Source organism: Phocoena phocoena, chromosome 14, assembly GCF_963924675.1.
Source record: "Phocoena phocoena chromosome 14, mPhoPho1.1, whole genome shotgun sequence".
NCBI lineage: Eukaryota > Metazoa > Chordata > Mammalia > Artiodactyla > Phocoenidae > Phocoena > Phocoena phocoena.
Window position 1 is genome coordinate 67,234,346 of NC_089232.1, and position 19,753 is coordinate 67,254,098.

The 19,753-nt window shown below is 46.4% G+C and overlaps 1 protein-coding gene across 1 annotated transcript in view; it reads left to right on the forward strand.

The window, feature by feature from the left end:
• The window catches only part of ALK (ALK receptor tyrosine kinase), a 746,244-nt gene that overhangs the window by 712,850 nt on the left and 13,641 nt on the right, over window positions 1-19,753 (forward strand). Inside the window, exons 22-27 of the mRNA XM_065890834.1 lie at window positions 56-146; window positions 276-340; window positions 1,751-1,880; window positions 7,983-8,080; window positions 12,362-12,454; window positions 14,688-14,789. Coding sequence (XP_065746906.1) covers window positions 56-146; window positions 276-340; window positions 1,751-1,880; window positions 7,983-8,080; window positions 12,362-12,454; window positions 14,688-14,789 — 579 coding nt within the window. The remainder of the gene's footprint in view (window positions 1-55; window positions 147-275; window positions 341-1,750; window positions 1,881-7,982; window positions 8,081-12,361; window positions 12,455-14,687; window positions 14,790-19,753) is intronic.

Below are 19,753 nucleotides of genomic sequence, written 5' to 3' on the forward strand. Positions count from 1 at the left end.
CCCATGTGCGTCCACTAAATGTGCCCCTGTCTCATCTCGCCTTCTCTTTGAACAGGGGTCTGGGCCACGGCGCGTTTGGGGAGGTGTATGAAGGTCAGGTGTCTGGAATGCCCAACGACCCGAGCCCCCTGCAAGTGGCTGTAAAGGTAAGAGGCGGCTCCCTTGTGGGCCTGACCTTGGCCAGGGGTCTCTGTAAGTGTGGCTCTCTGCTGAAAGCCTCTGACCTCTGCGGCTCACAGCCTCCTTCTCCTTCCCACCCTCCCTTCTGTGCCCAGACGCTGCCTGAGGTGTGTTCCGAACAGGACGAACTGGATTTCCTCATGGAAGCCCTGATCATCAGGTAACGATACAGGGAGACACCCCACACCACTGCCCCAAGCCTGTGAGGGACACGAGATGTTTCTAACAGGCACATCTCTGAGGGAGACAGGATCGCCCTGCAGCATACCCCTCCCTCTCCAACAGGAGACTCTGTAAATTCTCAGCACGGCTTACCAGAGTGGAACCAGCCCCCAGATGGCTGTCTTAGAAAAAGAATCCAATCGATAGCGCTCCACCTTCAATCCGCATCCCTGTGTCACCAACTGGTTCTTTTCCCCCTTTTCTTAAGAAAGGGGCATGCTGGTTGTTGACAGTAGAAGATACAATCCTCCTCCAGGTATCTCTTCCACCAGGTGCTTCGCCAACCCCAGCTCTCAGCTCTCATGTAAAGGAAATGGGCCTCCAAGTGATAGAAGGCGCCCACCCTGGTCCACCCAGCTGGCCTGACCCTTCAATTGGTGGATCTGGGGCCCCCCACTGGGAGTCTCAGTGGCCGGGGCTCTGACAGCAGATGTTGGACCTTGAGATCTGGCCAGGCTCATGGCCTCCTGGTGCACTGGGGAACCTCAAACATCCCGAAGGCTGGGGCAGCCCGAGGTCTCCCCTTGACAGAAGTGGAACGAGTCCAGAGCAGCATGTGTGGTGCCCTGGGTCCATAGGAGGATAACAGCAGGCTCAGCTCCCGCTTTAAAAATGACGTACTTTCTGACTGAGCATGTAGTGTGTGATTATTGAGTAAAACCTGGAAAGTAGGAGAGTAGATGGAAGGAGACCCGACTCGCTCCATCTCCGTACTTGGCAGTAACTAAGCAGCATTATATTTGGGTGTACAGCCACCCGGTGTGTCACCTCTGCACGCGTGCGCCCACGTGGAGTTCCCTGGCCCCGCTGCCTCACGTGTCCCAATAGGATCACGTTAACAAGAAAACCCGAATCTCAGAGCCCCCATGAGGAGTCCACAGTGGGAACCGCGGCCCACTTCCTTGTTCTCTTCCACACACGGTCACCTGGCAGGTCTCACGCAGTCCCTCGGGAAAGCAGTTCCTGCAGCTTCCGCCTGAGGCCTTCCTCTGAAAACCCAAACCCCAAACGTGAATCCCGGCCAGCAGTCCGCGCCCCAGCCTCGAAGCCCTCCTCTCCCCACCCCCGCCCCACCTGCTCACCCAAGTTCCTCCTCACCCCCTCGCCCCCAAGCAAGTTCTTTCAAGCAGGCTGAGCTCCCGCCAGACCTGCCCTCTGGTTCTCCCAGCTGCTCTGCAGCCGGGTTATCCTCTGCTTAGGCCCAGCCTGGGAGCCCTGCTTCCCACATTTACAGAAAGCGTTTACAAAATGTGGCTTCTGAAAGCATAAAGCTGTACCCGGCTTTGCCCACTTAAGGTTTTCCCAGACTCAGCTCAGTTAAATTCGGTTACTCCCCTCTGCTCTGCAGCAAGTTCAACCACCAGAACATCGTGCGCTGTATCGGGGTGAGTCTGCAAGCCCTGCCCCGATTTATCCTGCTGGAGCTCATGGCGGGAGGAGACCTCAAGTCCTTCCTCCGAGAGACGCGCCCTCGCCCGGTGAGTGAGAACCAGCCTTTCCCAGTAGCTGTGCCAGGAGACGGAGCAGGGGGAGGAAGGAGCCAGGGTGGGCAGCCTGGGAAGCAACATACTCAGTGGGACGGAGGGAGTCGGCCCGTGGGCTCGGATCTGGGGGAAAGGCAGGAGAGAGGGGACAGAAGGTGGCTGATGGCTGAGCCCAGCCCCAGGGAGCTTGTGCAAGGCTTGTGCAACAGCTTCTCCAGGCTGTATCTATTTTTATGGCCTGCTGATCGTGGAAAACCAAAACTAGGGACAAGCACAGTGGGGGGACTTTCATGCCGGCTGTGTCACTCACTCAACCAACTGACTTGGGGAAGGTCACTCTGCATCCACCCGTTCTGAACCCCACTGTCCTCATCTCTCAAATGTGGACATCCTGACCTTGTAGTTTTACTATCAAAGTAGAGTGCTGGGGTATTTAGGAAGGTGCTGCATACATGTTATGGTTAAAGGGCTAGAGCTTGGGGGAGTGAAGAAACCTAAGTGACCCACCCACGCCCAGCCCTGCTTGGCCATTAGACAACCTGCTTAGGGCAGCCAGCCCCCTCTAACCTCAGCATCTGCAACGTGAACTCCTCGGGCTAGGCTAGAACATCTCGGACAGAGATCATTTATAAAATACAGCACACTGGGCGAGCCCGGAGTCCAGCTGTCCACTCCTGTCACTGCCGAGGTCTTCAAGAGGCCCGGACCCTGGAAACTGGAGCAGAGCAGACCCCTGAGTTAGGACCTGACTTCCTCTGGTTGCCACTGGACTATGAGAACCACGGGGAAGACTTGTACCCTCCCCACCCCCAGGACAGCGGAGAAAGACCGACAGCCGCTCTCCACAGCAAGACCAGAAGGGAACACTCTCCTCACGGGGACCCCAAGTGGTTGCGGAAACCTCGGAAGGTCACGCCTACTCCAGTCCACGCCTTCACTCAGGCTCAGTTTAGAAACTGCATCCTCAGGAGCCTCCACACCGTTCCCGCAGGCCTCTGGGTGGCCTCTCTCGGCATCTAAGAGGAATCCGCTCTAACGCCTTGAGAAGATGAGTGTATATGCACCTAAGCACACCTGGCAGGAGGAAGGGGGCTGGGGGAGGGGCAGAGAGAACTAGCCCACCTCACGGTAATCCTCGTCTGCATTATCACCCTCCTCCCCGGACTTCTCACGTTTCTCACAACCACCCTATGAAGTAGATGGTACAGATCTCACCCCATTCTGGAGACGGGAAGACAGTGGCTCAGGGTGGTCATGTGACTTGCCGAGGTGCACAGGAAGTGAAAGAGCTGGGGCCAGAGCTCAGGTCTGGTGGATCCTGATTCCATGCTCTCTCCAGCCTGCCGTGCTGTTTATCCAGATGGTCCCCTTCGAGAAGCCCTGAGTGCCAAGGTGAGGGTGGGTCGTTCAGAGCAAATGCCGCCAGCTATGCAGGCATCTCTGCCAGGTCTGGGCACCAGCCTTGGCTTTCCCACCAGCACCCAGCAAGGCCGAGCGGTGCTGGGAAGCAGTGCCTCTGGCAGACGTCAAACAGGGAACACATGGTATCACACTTTGGGCAGAGGCATAGCTCTGGCTTTCCCACTGGAGATTCCTGGGGCTTGAGGACAAGAAAGTATTGTGACCTCCTTGTAAAGGGAATCTGGGAACCCTTCACTTGGCAAGTCCGAGGACTTGCAGGCAAAGGTATCTCTCTCCCTTGATGATAAAAGAGGATTTGAATGTTGTCTCAAAGAACGAAGCACCAGCAAGGAAAAGCAGGTCACTGATATCTCCCACCACCTCCAGCCCCAGTGCCACCCCAAGGAGGCTCAGAGCGGGAGCCTGTTGCCGAGTTCCGACCTCTAGCTGCAGGCACCACCCGAGGGATGCCCACAGCCAGCAGAAGGTCGACTCCGCTCGGGAGAGCCGCTTCTAAGGGTCGGGGTCCCCCCCACCAAATCTGCCCGTTAACCCTTGACCCTGCTCTTCTGTGTGGCTCTCCCTGCCAACCGTGCCCCCAGGTCTTGGTAGCACCCCAGTCCTCCTCCTTACCCCTTTACACACCCACTCGTCTCAGGTGAGCTGGTCGTTCCTGAGGTACTGCCCACGATGGGTGATTTAAAACGTCGGATCGCAGCCTCCAGAGTGACCCCGTGCAAATGTGTTTGTAGCAGCAACTTCCGGCCGTGGGTGGAAGGGGTGGGGAGGTGGGGAGGAGGTTGCTAGGTGTCCTGCATGATTCTCAGAACCACCAAGTCCAGCTTAGTGGAGTGGGGGTCAGGTTGACTGTGAGAAAGGAGCGCGATTTAGAAGTGGACCGAGGGGGCTAATATCAGCAAATCCTACACATGATGAAGAAGGGAGGGGCTGGCTGATGGACATCAGGGCCGGAGAGATACACGCCCTGAGGAGAGGGTGGGCAGAGTCCAGCCTGTGGAGCTCACTGGATTCAAAGGCCTGAAGTCCACCTGATTCATTTGTTTGAAGTCCTTGAGTCTCCGGGCTTACCTGATGATGACCTGATGTGTGCAGGCACCCGGCTGGGCACTCAGAGTCACACGAGCACTCTGTACTCACTTCCTGCCATCCCCGGGGCTCAGTGGCTCCATGGACCATCAGGATAGAAGGACATGAAGTAATGATGGATATACAGACTCAGAAGACAGAATGGGTACCTGGGCCAACCATGTCTGTCATGGAAATGAAATTCATGGGTACAGAGGAAAACATCGTTTGGTCCCAGGACCCCACCTCCTCAAGAAGGAAGGACCCTTTTAATGTCAAAATAACTTTGCAGATGCTCTCTTTATTGAACAAATTTTTATTGAGGGTTTAATATATGCCAGATGTAGGCTAGTAGCTGTCTTTTAATATCAGTTGATTCAATCAATAATGACAAAGACCATTAAGGAGTCAGTAATCTCTTTATTCAAGGTGGCGGTCATTGACCGCTATAGTGTCTATAGCTGTTTGGAACATGGTAATCCTGTAGGTAATGGCTCTAGAGAAGAGGCTCAGTACAAGTTGGCTTCTTGGATGTCAGAGGTGAACAGCACAGAGGTGAGAACCTCTGATTGCAACTAATGCTTAGGTTTTCATCTTTGGCTTCAACTTTGCCAAATACCAATGCCGCCTCCAAAATGTGTGGAGGGGTATTTTCTCGGCCATGTCAGGAGCCAGGAATATGAGGGCCCAGCACCATTCACATCTCATCACTTTTCAAAATGGATTTTTGCCACGTTTAATATTTTGTGTCCCCTGTCTGCATTCTTTGCTTCTTCCTTTCATCTTTCCCTCTTACCCTCATATGTGTCAATTTTAAAATATAACCCTAGTCTGTTTTTCACTTGGTGAAACAGTTCCTCCCCCATGTCCTGTGACCCTTCATCTCTAAGTGCAGCAGCTACTTAGGGAAGGAACAGATATCAATATTATTCTGTCTTTTATTAGTATATACATTATCCTTTGGAAATCGCCCCTCAGAAACTGCAAGCAAAGAAATTATTCCACTTCAGTGGGCGACTTTTCTCCCATGTAAAAGTAGGATGTTGGTCAAAACAGTGTCCCTGAAGGGAACTCTGGTACCCTGAGGTGCTACACACTCACACACATGCTCAAAAGAATTCCTTGGTCAAGCAAATATCAGAGCCACGCAGACTCCTCTCTTACTGATTCTCAACACACATTAGCGTATAGCAAAGACTCTGATAATTTCTGTGATAAAGAAGCCTATTTAACCCAGGAATTCCCATGCCTGTTTGATTGAATTCCATCCCACAGCCTGCTTTGGGAAATACTGGACAAAATTCTCTCTGAGTACTGGGCAGGCTACACCCATAACCATGACTGCCCGAGTTGCCAAAGGAAGTGCCGCATTCAGTGGCAAATAGGGGGAAGAAACCCTGGTTCCAAGTCCTTCTTTGCCCAGGATGGATAGAAATGACACTGAGCACACTGGCTACACTCTGCACTGCTAGTTTTAAGTATAGGTTTTGCCACAGCATCCACACCTCCCCCACCACGTGCACACGCACGCACACACACACACACACACACACACACCCATGGGTTACCGACTGTCTGTTCAGACTGATTAGTGGCGCAGTTAATTTGCTCTGAGCAGCCAAAGACAGGGAGCCCAGATAATCCCAGCCCGTGGGTGAATGCATGGGAAGATTTAGTCCCTGCAGCACACCAGACTCATGGAGCATTTGAGACGTCAGTGGTCCTTGCATCCTGAGTGATGGGGGCTAAGACACAAAGAGACCCGGGGGGAGCTAGGACTGGGTCCTCTTTGGTAGGAACAGAAAGCAATTTGAAAGAAAGAGAGAGAAAAGATTGTTCTAATACTATAGCAAGATGGATGCATATTCCCCTTGGAAATATATTACTTTCCTTTTCCCCAGGAAAAGGGAACTGTCTCTCACAGTGCCCAGTACTTCTCAGCCTGACAAGGTCCCGGGAGAAGCCCAACACAAGAGCCATTTCCCAAGACCCCACAGCACCCCCCAGGAGCAGCCCCCTCCATAACTGCAGAGCCCTCTATGAAGCACTCACTATGTGCCTCTGACTGTAGGTGCTCTTAACAATCCAGTGAGGCCAAGAGTGTCATGCTGATTTCACAGACCAGGACACGGTGGCTTGGACAGAGGTAAAGCAGTCAGCCCCAGCTCACACAGCCAATAAGGGACGAGCAGGATGAAGCCCAGCTCAGCTCAACCCAGCACCGAAATGTGCCCTCACGGCATCTGTGTGCTGCATCCGTATTCACTTGGGTACCGTGCGCTGCGCCCATGGCTACTCCGGCCCTTCTTGGACACGCTCTCCCGAGAAACTCAGTTTTAACTCCTAGGATCCTACTTCCCCCAACCCAGATCCTTAAAGCCCAGTTCAGGGCAGTTTCGGCTCCACCCTGTTGACTGTGTGACCTGAACCTCTCTGAGCCCTCAGCCCTCGCATCTTTAATACAGAGGTAACCTCTCTTCCCTACCGACCACACGGGATGTTGCATCAAAGGAGATCATGTCCTGGGACTTGCTCTGTTTCATGTAAGGCACTGCCCAATGGTCCATGGGCAGAGACTATGCCCCTCCCTGAGTCGTCCCCACCAGAATTGAAGCATATGCCCTAGACAAACGCCTCTCTGCCTCCAGACCCCTGCTGTCTCTCCAAGGAGTCCCGGGGAGGCCCTGGTCTGCGGCCGGCATCTGGGTAAACCCTAGTTCCACTGTAATCAACCAACGAACCCCCTTGTTCACTGAACCACAGCAGCGAGCTAAGGGTCATGTTGGAGACCATGGAAGTGGACGCTGAAGGCCCTGCCTCGGGTGCCTCGAAGTTTCCTTGGGGACATGGTAAGATAGGCACAGAAGAGCGCAGTGAATGTGACACTGCATGACGACGTGTGGCTGCAGACTCGGAGGTTTAGGAATTTAAAAGACACCAAGGAGGGCACAGCCCTCAGAAAAGACTTCCCGGGGCTCCACCAGGCTGCGAGGAGGCAAAGGCGGGGTGCATCTCGGGGGCAGCGGGGGTGAGGGGACAGCAGCAGCTTTTGCACAAAAGAGAATCATGCAGAAAAGCCGGAGATGGCTCTTCAGCTGCCCATCATTTTCTGGAAGCTTTCCTTTTTCAATCCACTTCAGGTCTAGGTCTTCAGGAAGAAAATTAATTTTTTTTAAATATTTTTAAGCATTTAACTAGAGCATTTCTAAAACAATATTAGCCCCCTTTATTTCCCCACAGGCCTGTTTGTACGTTTGGGGGATTCAAATGTTTATGAAGATTGAGGTGGAAGAATGGGCAGAAAAAATGCAAAGGGGCAGGACGTCTGCCAGTCCCGGTTCCTGTGGTTTAGGGCTCCAACCCCACTCACCTGGGAGCTGCGACCCTGTAAATGTTGCGCCCACCTGTAGAGATGGAGTCTTTGGTCTAGGCTGAGGCCCAGGCATCTGCATTTTTTTAAGCCGCCAGGTGATTTCGAATGTGCAGCCAGGGCTGAGACCCTGGGGGTGGCGCACCTGTGTGGCCTCCTAGCAAAGCATGGAAGTGAGCGTTTCAGATCTTCTCTCCCCCAAGAGCTTCTCATCAGCTGGTCACTTCTGTCTGCCACAGAATCAGCCCTCCTCCCTGGCCATGCTGGACCTCCTGCACGTGGCTCGGGACATCGCCTGTGGCTGCCAGTATCTAGAGGAAAATCACTTCATCCACCGGTGAGTCTAAGTGGCCTTGCTCTACCCCCACCTTCTGTATGCTTCCCTACATGTCTCAGGGGCCCAGATCGCGCCTTCAGAGCAGAACAATAGGTCTCTCTCCAAAGCTGTTTGGATGGCTCAGCTTTGTCTTTAAGATGGTTATCACTCTACCAGGGCTTCATCTGGCCCATATGTAAAGTGGGATCATTAGACATCCATACCAGCACTGGAGACCCAGATGAGCTATACCTGACCCCCTGCAGGGCCTCCTGCCTGTGTCGAGTCCTAGATCATGTGAACGTTTCCATATCTAGAAAACTGGGCTCCTTAAGGGAAGTTTAAGGAGTTTATATTTTCACATATCTGACTATGAGTAACTCGAAGGCAAGGACCCTGTTTGATCCATCTTCATATCACTGGCACATAGTGGGGCACAATAAATGTTTATTGGATAAATTATTTTTTTCTAAAATACTCTGAAATGAAAAATAATGATTATTTTCTCCACCTCTGTACTTCATTTCTTCTACTCTACTCCTTGTGTTTAAATGGTGTTTGCATTGGCACATCAAGTCCATGTGTAATGCTATAGACATGAGAGATGACGCGTATTTCTTTCCATGTGGCCATTGATGGCTTTCTCAGCAGGCAGCTTGATTCTGAAACCTGAAAAGTCAAATAGATTGTTAGGCTCTTTGCAGAGCTCTTCCTAACCATTTGCTTCTAATTTAGTAAATAACAACCTGGTGAACTAATAAACATTCATTAACCCATCCAAGAGTATAAGACATGTTCCTAATAATTAGAATATGTAATACAACATAGAAAATGAGAGAATATGTATGAGTTTAGAAATAGAAAAGCGTGTAGGTAGATAACGAGCTATGCTTCCTTCCCTAATAAAAATGGGGAAGTTGAAGGTCAAGAAATACACTGGCCTAGCTTCCCAGACCCATTCCTGAAACAAGGCGAGACGCTCACATCGGCTCATCCTTTGACTGTCACGTCATCACTTTGATCTTCAGATCTTCCTGTTGATTTTCAGCCTTTCCAACTTGCAGATCATTGTGTTTGATAGAAATAACAGAAGTAAAAGGGAAGCCAGGCTCCGTTCTTTCTGTTCTCCTCCAACCCTGCCATTGTTACTCTTGCCCTTTTTAATGTGTACACAACTTTCCATAAATCTCAGCTCTGGCCTTTATTGTTGTTCAGACATGACAAGGTTGTACTCCTTTTGGAATTAGTCCTTGGCTAGAGCCATCTTGCCATCTTTTGTCCACGTCCTCTAAATCTGGGCTCATCTGAGAGCAGCATGTGCTGTCACCTTGGTGACTTCAGATCTCTCCCTTCACTTCTCCCTGAGGTCGTTTCTGCCTTTAAAACAAACAAACAAAAAAGATTTATTTGTTATTTTATTTATTTTTGGCTGCTTCGGGTCTTAGTTGCGGCACGTGGGATCCTCATTGAGGCATGCGGGCTCTTCGTTGCTGCACACAGGCTTCTCTCTAGTTGTGGCGTGCAGGTTTTTTCTCTCTCTAGTTGTGTCGCACGGGTTCCAGAGCACGTGGGCTCTGTAGTTTGTGGCATACAGGTTCTCTAGTTGAGGCATGCGAGCTCAGTAGTTGTGGTGCACAGGTTCAGTTGCCCCGCGGCATGTGGGATCTTAGTTCCCTGACCAGGGATCAAACCTGCATCCCCTGCATTGGAAGGTGGATTCTTTACCACTGGACCACCAGGGAAGTCCCCATTTCTGCCTTTTTATCTCCACTCCCACATTAGTCACCAAGCATCCAGATTCTCTGACTGAGGGATCATATCCATCTTTCCTCTGACGTTTGGAAATCTGCTTTCCTAGAGGCATGATAACATGTTGACTATATCCAGTGCTGTTATTACAGATAATAAGATAACAGGATCATATTCTCTTAAGATTCTTATGGCTTTCATATCTGTAAATAACTACTGAAGGTCAGAATTAGGTCCCAGAGTAACAGTTTGTTGCTCCTTTTATCTTTTTTGAGAAATGAAATTGTCAAAGATTGAATCAATAATGTATCAGATGATCTGCTTTATAAGCAAAGGGTGACTATTAGCAGAAATTATCCATCTCAATCAAAGCTGTCTTCTGAGGTAATTGGTTTGAAGAAAGCATCTTTTACATCTTCTAACTGGCTTGAGGTCTGTGGCACACTCCCCCAATAGCTTTACTTTAATTCTCTTTCCTCCACCCAGTGTCTGCCTTAAGATTCGCAGACTCCCATGCAACCATACCTGCTGAATTCAGAGTGGAACTCCCTCACCAGATCCACATGCTTCCATTTTTCTATTAGATCTCTTTCCTTTGGACATGCTTTATTGCCATTTCAATAAATAATGTGTCATTCTACCAATTCTTGGTGTGTTCTATGATGTTACATTTACTTTCTTGCCATTAGATTCAAGATCAATTTTTTAAGCAACCATTCCCTGCACATCAATGGAAAGACCTTTCTGGATCCATAAATATTGTTCCTGGTCTATTTCACTATATTTCTCTTGAGAAGCAGTGGCTATATCTCTTATTTTTTTTTCTTCTTTTTGATGTCATATATGTTATGCTTTTATGGTTGCCTTAGGGCATTTTATGGACCATTGCTCCTCGAAATTCAACTTAAACCTTCTGGATCAGGGCAGTGGCATTAATGACATCCATCTCCCACCCTGACCCATTGTTCTGATCTCCTAAGCCATGAGGCCCTATCCAGACCCTATTTTTAATACTATCCAGTTGTTTATTCTCCATGTCCTTCTCTCTCAGCCAAAGGTCAGAACCTTCATGAAACCAACTGAAAATGTGAAAACGCCACCTGTTCCCCCCAAGGAGTACTTTTTATTTTTTCCCCGTCCAGGACTTTAATGTTATTAGAAACCCATTCCAGACTTCTTCTGGCTGCATCCTTAATCCCCACATGCATGTCAAGAATGGGTTAGCGGGGCTTCCCTGGTGGTGCAGTGGTTGAGAGTCCGCCTGCCGATGCAGGGGACACGGGTTTGTGCCCCGGTCCGGGAAAATCCCACATGCCGCGGAGCGGCTGGGCCCGTGAGTCATGGCCGCTGAGCCTGTGCGTCTGGAGCCTGTGCTCTGCAACGGGAGAGGCCACAACAGTGAAAGGCCCACGTACCGTTAAAAAAAAAAAAAAAAAAAAAAAGAATGGGTTAGTGAGTAGAAGTTGATGAATCTTGGAAAGCTTCTGATCAAGGCTTACAGGTGTGCTATGGGAGAATAGGCCATCTGGAGAATAACAACTAAGAAGACAAGATAACTTTCTAACTTGAAAGAAGCGATTCTTCAGCCACATAGCTATGATGCATAAAGCTTAGCAAAGGCTTTAGATAAAATCACAGATGTAAAAACCATAATGGCTTATTAAAAAATAAAACTAGAAATATTTGGGAATACTTTGACCTACTTGCATCTGGTCATGGAAATTATGCTGTTCCAGAATACTCCTTCATCCAACCGGCAAAAAACAACCAGCAATCTGTACAGAACAATAGCCTACAGCCAAACGCATTTCTTATGTCCCTCTGTTATCTTCTCTTAGCTTAAGTGTTTTTGATAAAATAAGGATAATAATAGCACCTTGTGTCTTACAGAGTTGTGAGAATTAGATATGAAGCACATAGAACAATGCTTAAGTACACAGTAAAAGGCCAATCACTTTTCTAGTTCCTCTTATAGTTATTTTCATTATTATTATCCCATTAAACATTTCAATCATCTCCCCAAATCCTTTTCCATTTCCCTGTTGGTTCTGAGACCTAGAATTGCTTAGCTATTTCTTTCATACTGAAGTATAATGTAGAAAGGAGCTATAGGGAAGAAAAGAGAACCTTCAGATTGGAGGTGAAGATCCTTGAAAGGAACTATAGGGAAGAAAAGAGAACCTTCAGATTGGAGGTGAAGATCCTTGAAAGGAACTATAGGGAAGAAAAGAGAACCTTCAGATTGGAGGTGAAGATCCTTGAAAGGAACTATAGGGAAGAAAAGAGAACCTTCAGATTGGAGGTGAAGATCCTTGAAAGGAGCTATAGGGAAGAAAAGAGAACCTTCAGATTGGAGGTGAAGATCCTTGAAAGGAACTATAGGGAAGAAAAGAGAACCTTCAGATTGGAGGTGAAGATCCTTGAAAGGAACTATAGGGAAGAAAAGAGAACCTTCAGATGATTGGAGGTGAAGATCCTTGTGCTGAGTATTATACATTTATCTTTTCAAGAATAAAATCAGGAAATGCATTTTCTCATTTTTTTTCTTCCCAGGGACATTGCTGCCAGGAACTGCCTCTTGACCTGTCCGGGCCCTGGAAGGGTGGCCAAGATTGGAGACTTCGGAATGGCTCGAGACATCTACAGGTGAGTACAGACTGCCATCGCCCATCAGAGCTCACCTCCTCAGCTTAACCCCCTCAAGAGAGTGTGACAAGGCTGCTTGTGCCCTAAAGCATCTCTGGTGCCTTGTCAACTTGCCACCTAAAATGTCATTAAGTTCCTTTTCAGGACATGGGAAGCCTTAATCATTGCTCATGCCTGAAGGGCTAATTCAAGGATCACACTGCCTGCGATAATTGATACTAAGCTGTTAATTAGATTGTCTTTCTCCTTCCAACTCTATAGTCCTAACATGTTCTGAGACACAGAATAACCTGGATACTTGATATGGAAAACGTTTCTAAGTAAACTTTAAGTTACTTAACCCCTTTCCTCAATACTCAGGAATTCTAAACAGGCTTAGTTAGCTTCCATCACCCCAGGCAAGAGCACCTTAGAACTGACAGGAAACTGGGCCCAGCTCATGCTCTTCTTTTCTCACACCAGGAGACACAGGAGTGTATTCAAAGCCCATAGGTACTTAGCTCAGCTTCATTTCTTTTCCCCTGTCATATTCTTAAGGCTACATTAAAAAACAAAGTAAATTTTAATTAAAAAAATACTCTATTATACTTTATCCCACTCTTCTCTTCCCAACCCCTAGTTTCTTCTTTTTTTTTTTGGTCTGTGCCGCACTGCATGGGGGGTCTTAATTCCCCAGCCAGGGATTGAACCCGTGCCCCCTGCCCTGCAGTGGAAGCGCAGAGTCCTAACCACTGAACTGCCAGGGAATTCCCATTTCTTCTTTGTCTAATTATTTACAACAGTGACTCACTCCATTAGCTGAGCAAGTGACTCCCTTGCATGGTCACTAATTACACCTTCCCTAATCCGGAGGTAGAGAGAGGAGGAATGGTCATGTAGACCTTTCAGTCTTTGGAGAATAAGGGAGACGTTGAAGGCCTCGCACGGAACTGGTAAACAATCTCCGTGGGGTAAGAATGCCGATGGCATCCTGTTACCACAGGACAGCAGTACCTAGGAAATTAGGAGTTAGCAATGTTTTCAGCTACGGTCATCTACCACTGGTATCCACCATATACCCTGCTAATGCTCCACGTCACCCTCTTCTATCACCCAGAGTCTCAGCGTTCCTTCCCCTCCTGTCTCAGAGCACCCTGGGAGAGCCTGTGCGCTAAGACACAAATGTTGCAGTGGGACTTAGTGAGTCACATGATCTGGCCCTTCCTCTCCATCCTCAGCACCGACAGTTCCCCAGCTCTAGGCTTCACCGCCCAACTTCCCTACAGTTCCGGCTTCCCACAGGCACCGCACGACGCCACATGTCAGGAATAATCTTCCTCGAGAGCCGCTTTGCCGTTCCAGCTCCAACAGCGCCCCCAAGAAACTTCTCCTATACTCTACCCCCGCTTTGGATAGAACAAATGCATTCTTCATTGGTCACTGAGCTTCGTACATACCTACATCATCACATGTGTTGTTCTTACTGCAGTTGATTCTACCACTAAACCATACCTTGGAAGAGAGAGTCTATGACTTATTTGTGTCCTCAGCACGTGGCAGAACACCTGACACATACTAAGTACTCAGTTCATGTTTATTGGAGTAATTAATTAATCTAGGCAGCTGGTGGGGAGCCACCTCCCATAGCACACCAGGCACGGGAGCACAGTGGTATGAATTCAGTTACTAGTTTTTATCAGTCAGTTGCATTAACGACATCAGTGACAAAACTCATGCCATGGAAGGCAGGTGCTCTCCTGGGGGCTCTGCTATGGCACGCAGCTTCCCGCCCGCTGCCTAGAGGGTTCCATGTCGAGCACCTGTATTGAATTAGATGCTGTGTGAGTGCCGAGGAGGATCCAGAGTAGGACACCAGCCCTGCCCTCAATTCTCCCATCTGGGATCTCGCATTACCATGGATCATCAAGAACAGCACTTATACGGTTGGAGTAATGTTATGCATTGTGAATTGTAATAAACAAAACCCATCAGGGAACTCTAACTACCTGCCAGTGGGTATTTTTAGTCATTGCGTAGCTCTTTCCTTTCACACCTGCAGTGGGCTGTTCTGTCTCCTGTGAGGTGACACTAAGGTTGTTAACTAGGTGATCTGTGTCCCCTGCTCCCCTCCTGAACCACAAGCGCCCCTTGTTAATTTCAGTCCGTCAACCGGTAGATGTTGTTGCCACTCTCTCAAGGTACCTGGCTCAGAGCCATTTCCAGAACCAAGTCCGCTTTTCTCTTCTCCCTGCAGAGCGAGCTACTACCGAAAGGGAGGCTGTGCGATGCTGCCAGTCAAATGGATGCCCCCGGAGGCCTTCATGGAAGGAATATTTACTTCTAAAACAGACACGTGGTGAGTCTTTCTGCTGCCCTCCTCCAGGTCCCACCGTGGGCCTTAAGGTAGAGCTCGTGAGCCAAATGATCCCACACTCTCGTGGGGAAGGGTAAGAAGAATCAACATACCTCTCCTACGGGAGCTCTCAGAGGTTGGCATACATCGAGCATCGGAACCACCGGAAAGGCTTTGGTAAAACACAGGTAAACACTGGACCCCACCCTGAGAGCTTAGGATTCAGAAGGTCTGAGGTGGCTGAGAAGTTGCATTTCTAACAAGTTCCCAGGCAATGCTGATGCTGCAGGCTGGGGGACCACATACTGAGAGCCACACATAATAACGAAGTTAGATTTATTCCAGGAATGCAACATTGAGTTAAGACTAGAAAAATTGATCAATGAAATTCTCCACATTGACAGAATCATGGAGAAAAGGAAATAATTATCAGCACAAAAGTGCTGCAGGTGATGGTGGTGGTGAGACCCCTTCTACAGCTAAAAATCAGTTTGGGAAACACTGCACATTAGATCTCCAGAACTTATTCATCCTGCATAACTGAGACCTTGTGCTCCTTGACCAACATCTTCCCCTTCCCCTCCCCTCAGCCCCTGGCAACCACCATTCTACTCTCTGCTTCCATGGTTCCACTTATGAGTGTTTGTCTTTCTGTGTCTGACTTATTTCACTTAGCATACTGTCCTCCAGGTTCATCCATGTTGTTGCAAACGGCAATTTCCTTCTTGTTTATGGCTGAATAATATTCTATGGTTTATATACATGCCACATTTTCTTTATCCATTCATCCTTTGATGAACACTTAGGTTGTTTCCATATCTTGGCTATTGTGAATAATGCTTCAGCGAACATGGGAGTGCAGACACCTCTTCAAGATACTGATTTTATTTCTTTTGGATGTATACCCACCCAGAAGTGGGATTGCTAGATCTTTAGTTCTATTTTTAATTTCTTGAGGACTCTCCATACTGTTTTACATAATTCCTGTAAGAGCAACACATAATTTTTTATTTTTTTTATTTTTTTTATTTATTTATTTATTTATTTTTTAAACATCTTTATTGGGGTATAATTGCTTTACAATGGTGTGTTAGTTTCTGCTTTACAACAAAGTGAATCAGCTATACATATACATATGTTCCCATATGTCTTCCCTCTTGCGTCTCCCTCCCTCCCACTCTCCCCATCCCACCCTTCCAGGCTGTCACAAAGCACCGAGCTAATATCCCTGTGCCTTGCGGCTGCTTCCCCCCAGCTATCTACCTTACTACGTTTGTTAGTGTGTATATGTCCATGACTCTCTCTCGCCCTGTCAAAACTCACCCTTCCCCCTCCCCATATCCTTAAGTCCGTTCTCCAGTAGGTCTGCGTCTTTATTCCTATCTTACCCCTAGGTTCTTCATGACATTTTTTTCCCTTAAATTCCATATATATGTGTTAGCATACGGTATTTGTCTTTTTCTTTCTGACTTACTTCACTCTGTATGACAGATTCTAGGTCTATCCATCTCATTACAAATAGCTCAATTTCATTTCTTTTTAAGGCTGAGTAATATTCCATTGTGTATATGTGCCACATCTTCTTTATCCATTCATCCGATGATGGGCGCTTAGGTTGTTTCCATGTCCTGGCTATTGTAAATAGAGCTGCAATGAACATTTTGGTACATGACTCTCTTTGAATTTTGGTTTTCTCAGGGTATAAGCCAAGTAGTGGGATTGCTGGGTCATATGGTAATTCTATTTGTAGTTTTTTAAGGAACCTCCATACTGTTCTCCACAGTGGCTGAACCAATTCACATTCCCACCAGCAGTGCAAGAGTGTCCCCTTTTCTCCACACCCTCTCCAGCATTTATTGTTTCTTGATTTTTTGATGATGGCCATTCTGACTGGTGTGAGATGATATCTCATTGTAGTTTTGATTTGCATTTCTCTAATGATTAATGATGTTGAGCATTCTTTCATGTGTTTGTTGGCATTCTGTATATCTTCTTTGGAGAAATGTCTATTTAGGTCTTCTGCCCATTTTTGGATGGGGTTGTTTGTTTTTTTGTTATTGAGCTGCATGAGCTGCTTGTAAATTTTGGAGATTAATCCTTTGTCAGTTGCTTCATTTGCAAATGTTTTCTCCCATTCTGAGGGTTGTCTTTTGGTCTTGGTTATGGTTTCCTTTGCTGTGCAAAAGCTTTGAAGTTTCATTAGGTCCCATTTGTTTATTTTTGTTTTTATTTCCATTACTCTAGGAGGTGGGTCAGAAAGGATCTTGCTGTGATTTATGTCATAGAGTGTTCTTCCTATGTTTTCTTCTAAGAGTTTGATAGTTTCTGGCCTTACATTTAGGTCTTTAATCCATTTTGAGCTTATTTTTGTGTATGGTGTTAGGGAGTGATCTAATCTCATACTTTTACATGTACCTGTCCAGTTTTCCCAGCACCATTTATTGAAGAGGCTGTCCTTTCTCCACTGTACATTCCTGCCTCCTTTATCAAAGATAAGGTGTCCATATGTGCGTGGGTTTATCTCTGGGCTTTCTATCCTGTTCCACTGATCTATCTTTCTGTTTTTGTGCCAGTACCATACTGTCTTGATTACTGTTGCTTTGTAATATAGTCTGAAGTCAGGGAGCCTTATTCCTCCAGCTCCTTTTTTCGTTCTCAAGATTGCTTTGGCTATTCGGGGTCTTTTGTGTTTCCATACAAATTGCGAAATTTTTTGTTCTAGTTCTGTGAAAAATGCCAGTGGTAGTTTGATAGGGATTGCATTGAATCTGTAGATTGCTTTGGGTAGTAGAGTCATTTTCACAATGTTGATTCTTCCCATCCAAGAACATGGTATATCTCTCCATCTATTTGTATCATCTTTAATTTCTTTCATCAGTGTCTTATAATTTTCTGCATACAGGTCTTTCGTATCCTTAGGTAGGTTTATTCCTAGATATTTTATTCTTTTTGTTGCAATGGTAAATGGGAGTGTTTTCTTGATTTCACTTTCAGATGTTTCATCATTAGTATATAGGAATGCCAGAGATTTCTGTGCATTAATTTTGTATCCTGCTACTTTACTAAATTCATTGATTAGCTCTAGTAGTTTTCTGGTAGCATCTTTAGGATTCTCTATGTATAGTATCATGTCATCTGCAAACAGTGACAGCTTTACTTCTTCTTTTCCGATTTGGATTCCTTTTATTTCCTTTTCTTCTCTGATTGCTGTGGCTAAAACTTCCAAAACTATGTTGAATAAGAGTGGTGAGAGTGGGCAACCTTGTCTTGTTCCTGATCTTAGTGGAAATGCTTTCAGTTTTTCACCATTGAGGATGATGTTTGCTGTGGGCTTGTCATATATGGCTTTTATTATGTTTAGGAAAGTTCCCTCTATGCCTACTTTCTGGAGGGTTTTTATCATAAATGGGTGTTGAATTTTGTCGAAAGCTTTCTCTGCATCTATTGAGATGATCATATGGTTTTTCTCCTTCAATTTGTTAATATGGTTTATCACATTGATAGATTTGCGTATATTGAAGAATCCTTGCATTCCTGGAATAAACCCCACTTGATCATGGTGTATGATCCTTTTAATGTGCTGTTGGATTCTGTTTGCTAGTATTTTGTTGAGGATTTTTGCATCTATGTTCATCAGTGATATTGGCCTGTAGTTTTCTTTCTTTGTGACATCCTTGTCTGGTTTTGGTATCAAGGTGATGGTGGCTTCGTAGAAGGAATTTGGGAGTGTTCCTCCCTCTGCTATATTTTGGAAGAGTTTGAGAAGGATAGGTGTTAGCTCTTCTCTAAACGTTTGATAGAATTCACCTGTGAAGCCATCTGGTCCTGGGCTTTTGTTTGTTGGAAGGTTTTTAATCACAGTTTCAATTTCAGTGCTTGTGATTGGTCTGTTCATATTTTCTATTTCTTCCTGATTCAGTCTTGGCAGGTTGTGCATTTCTAAGAATTTGTCCATTTCTTCCAGATTGTCCATTTTATTGGCATAGAGTTGCTTGTAGTAATCTCTCATGATTTTTTTTATTTCTGCAGTGTCAGTTGTTACTTCTCCTTTTTCATTTCTAATTCTATTGAATTGAGTCTTCTCCCTTTTTTTCTTGATGAGTCTGGCTAGTGGTTTATCTATTTTGTTTATCTTCTCAAAGAACCAGCTTTTAGTTTTATTGATCTTTGCTATTGTTTCCTTCATTTCTTTTTCATTTATTTCTGATCTGATTTTTATGATTTCTTTCCTTCTGCTAGCTTTGGGGTTTTTTTGTTCTTCTTTCTCTAATTGCTTGAGGTGCAAGGTTAGGTTGTTTATTCGAGATGTTTCCTGCTTCTTAAGGTGGGCTTGTATTGCTATAAACTTCCCCCTTAGAACTGCTTTTGCTGCATCCCATAGGTTTTGGGTCGTTGTGTCTCCATTGTCATTTGTTTCTAGGTATTTTTTTATTTCCTCTTTGATTTCTTCAGTGATCACTTCATTATTAAGTAGTGTATTGTTTAGCCTCCATGTGTTTGTATTTTTTACAGATCTTTTCCTGTAATTGATATCTAGTCTCATGGCGTTGTGGTCGGAAAAGATACTTGATACAATTTCAGTTTTCTTAAATTTACCAAGGCTTGATTTGTGACCCAAGATATGATCTATCCTGGAGAATGTTCCATGAGCACTTGAGAAAAATGTGTATTCTGTTGTTTTTGGATGGAGTGTCCTATAAATATCAATTAAGTCCATCTTGTTTAATGTATCATTTAAAGCTTGTGTTTCCTTATTTATTTTCATTTTGGATGATCTGTCCATGGGTGAAAGTGGGGTGTTAAAGTCCCCTACTATGAATGTGTTACTGTTGATCTCCCCTTTTATGGTTGTTAGTATTTGCCTTATGTATTGAGGTGCTCCTATGTTGGGTGCATAAATATTTACAATTGTTATATCTTCTTCTTGGATCGATCCCTTGATCATTATGTAGTGTCCTTCTTTGTCC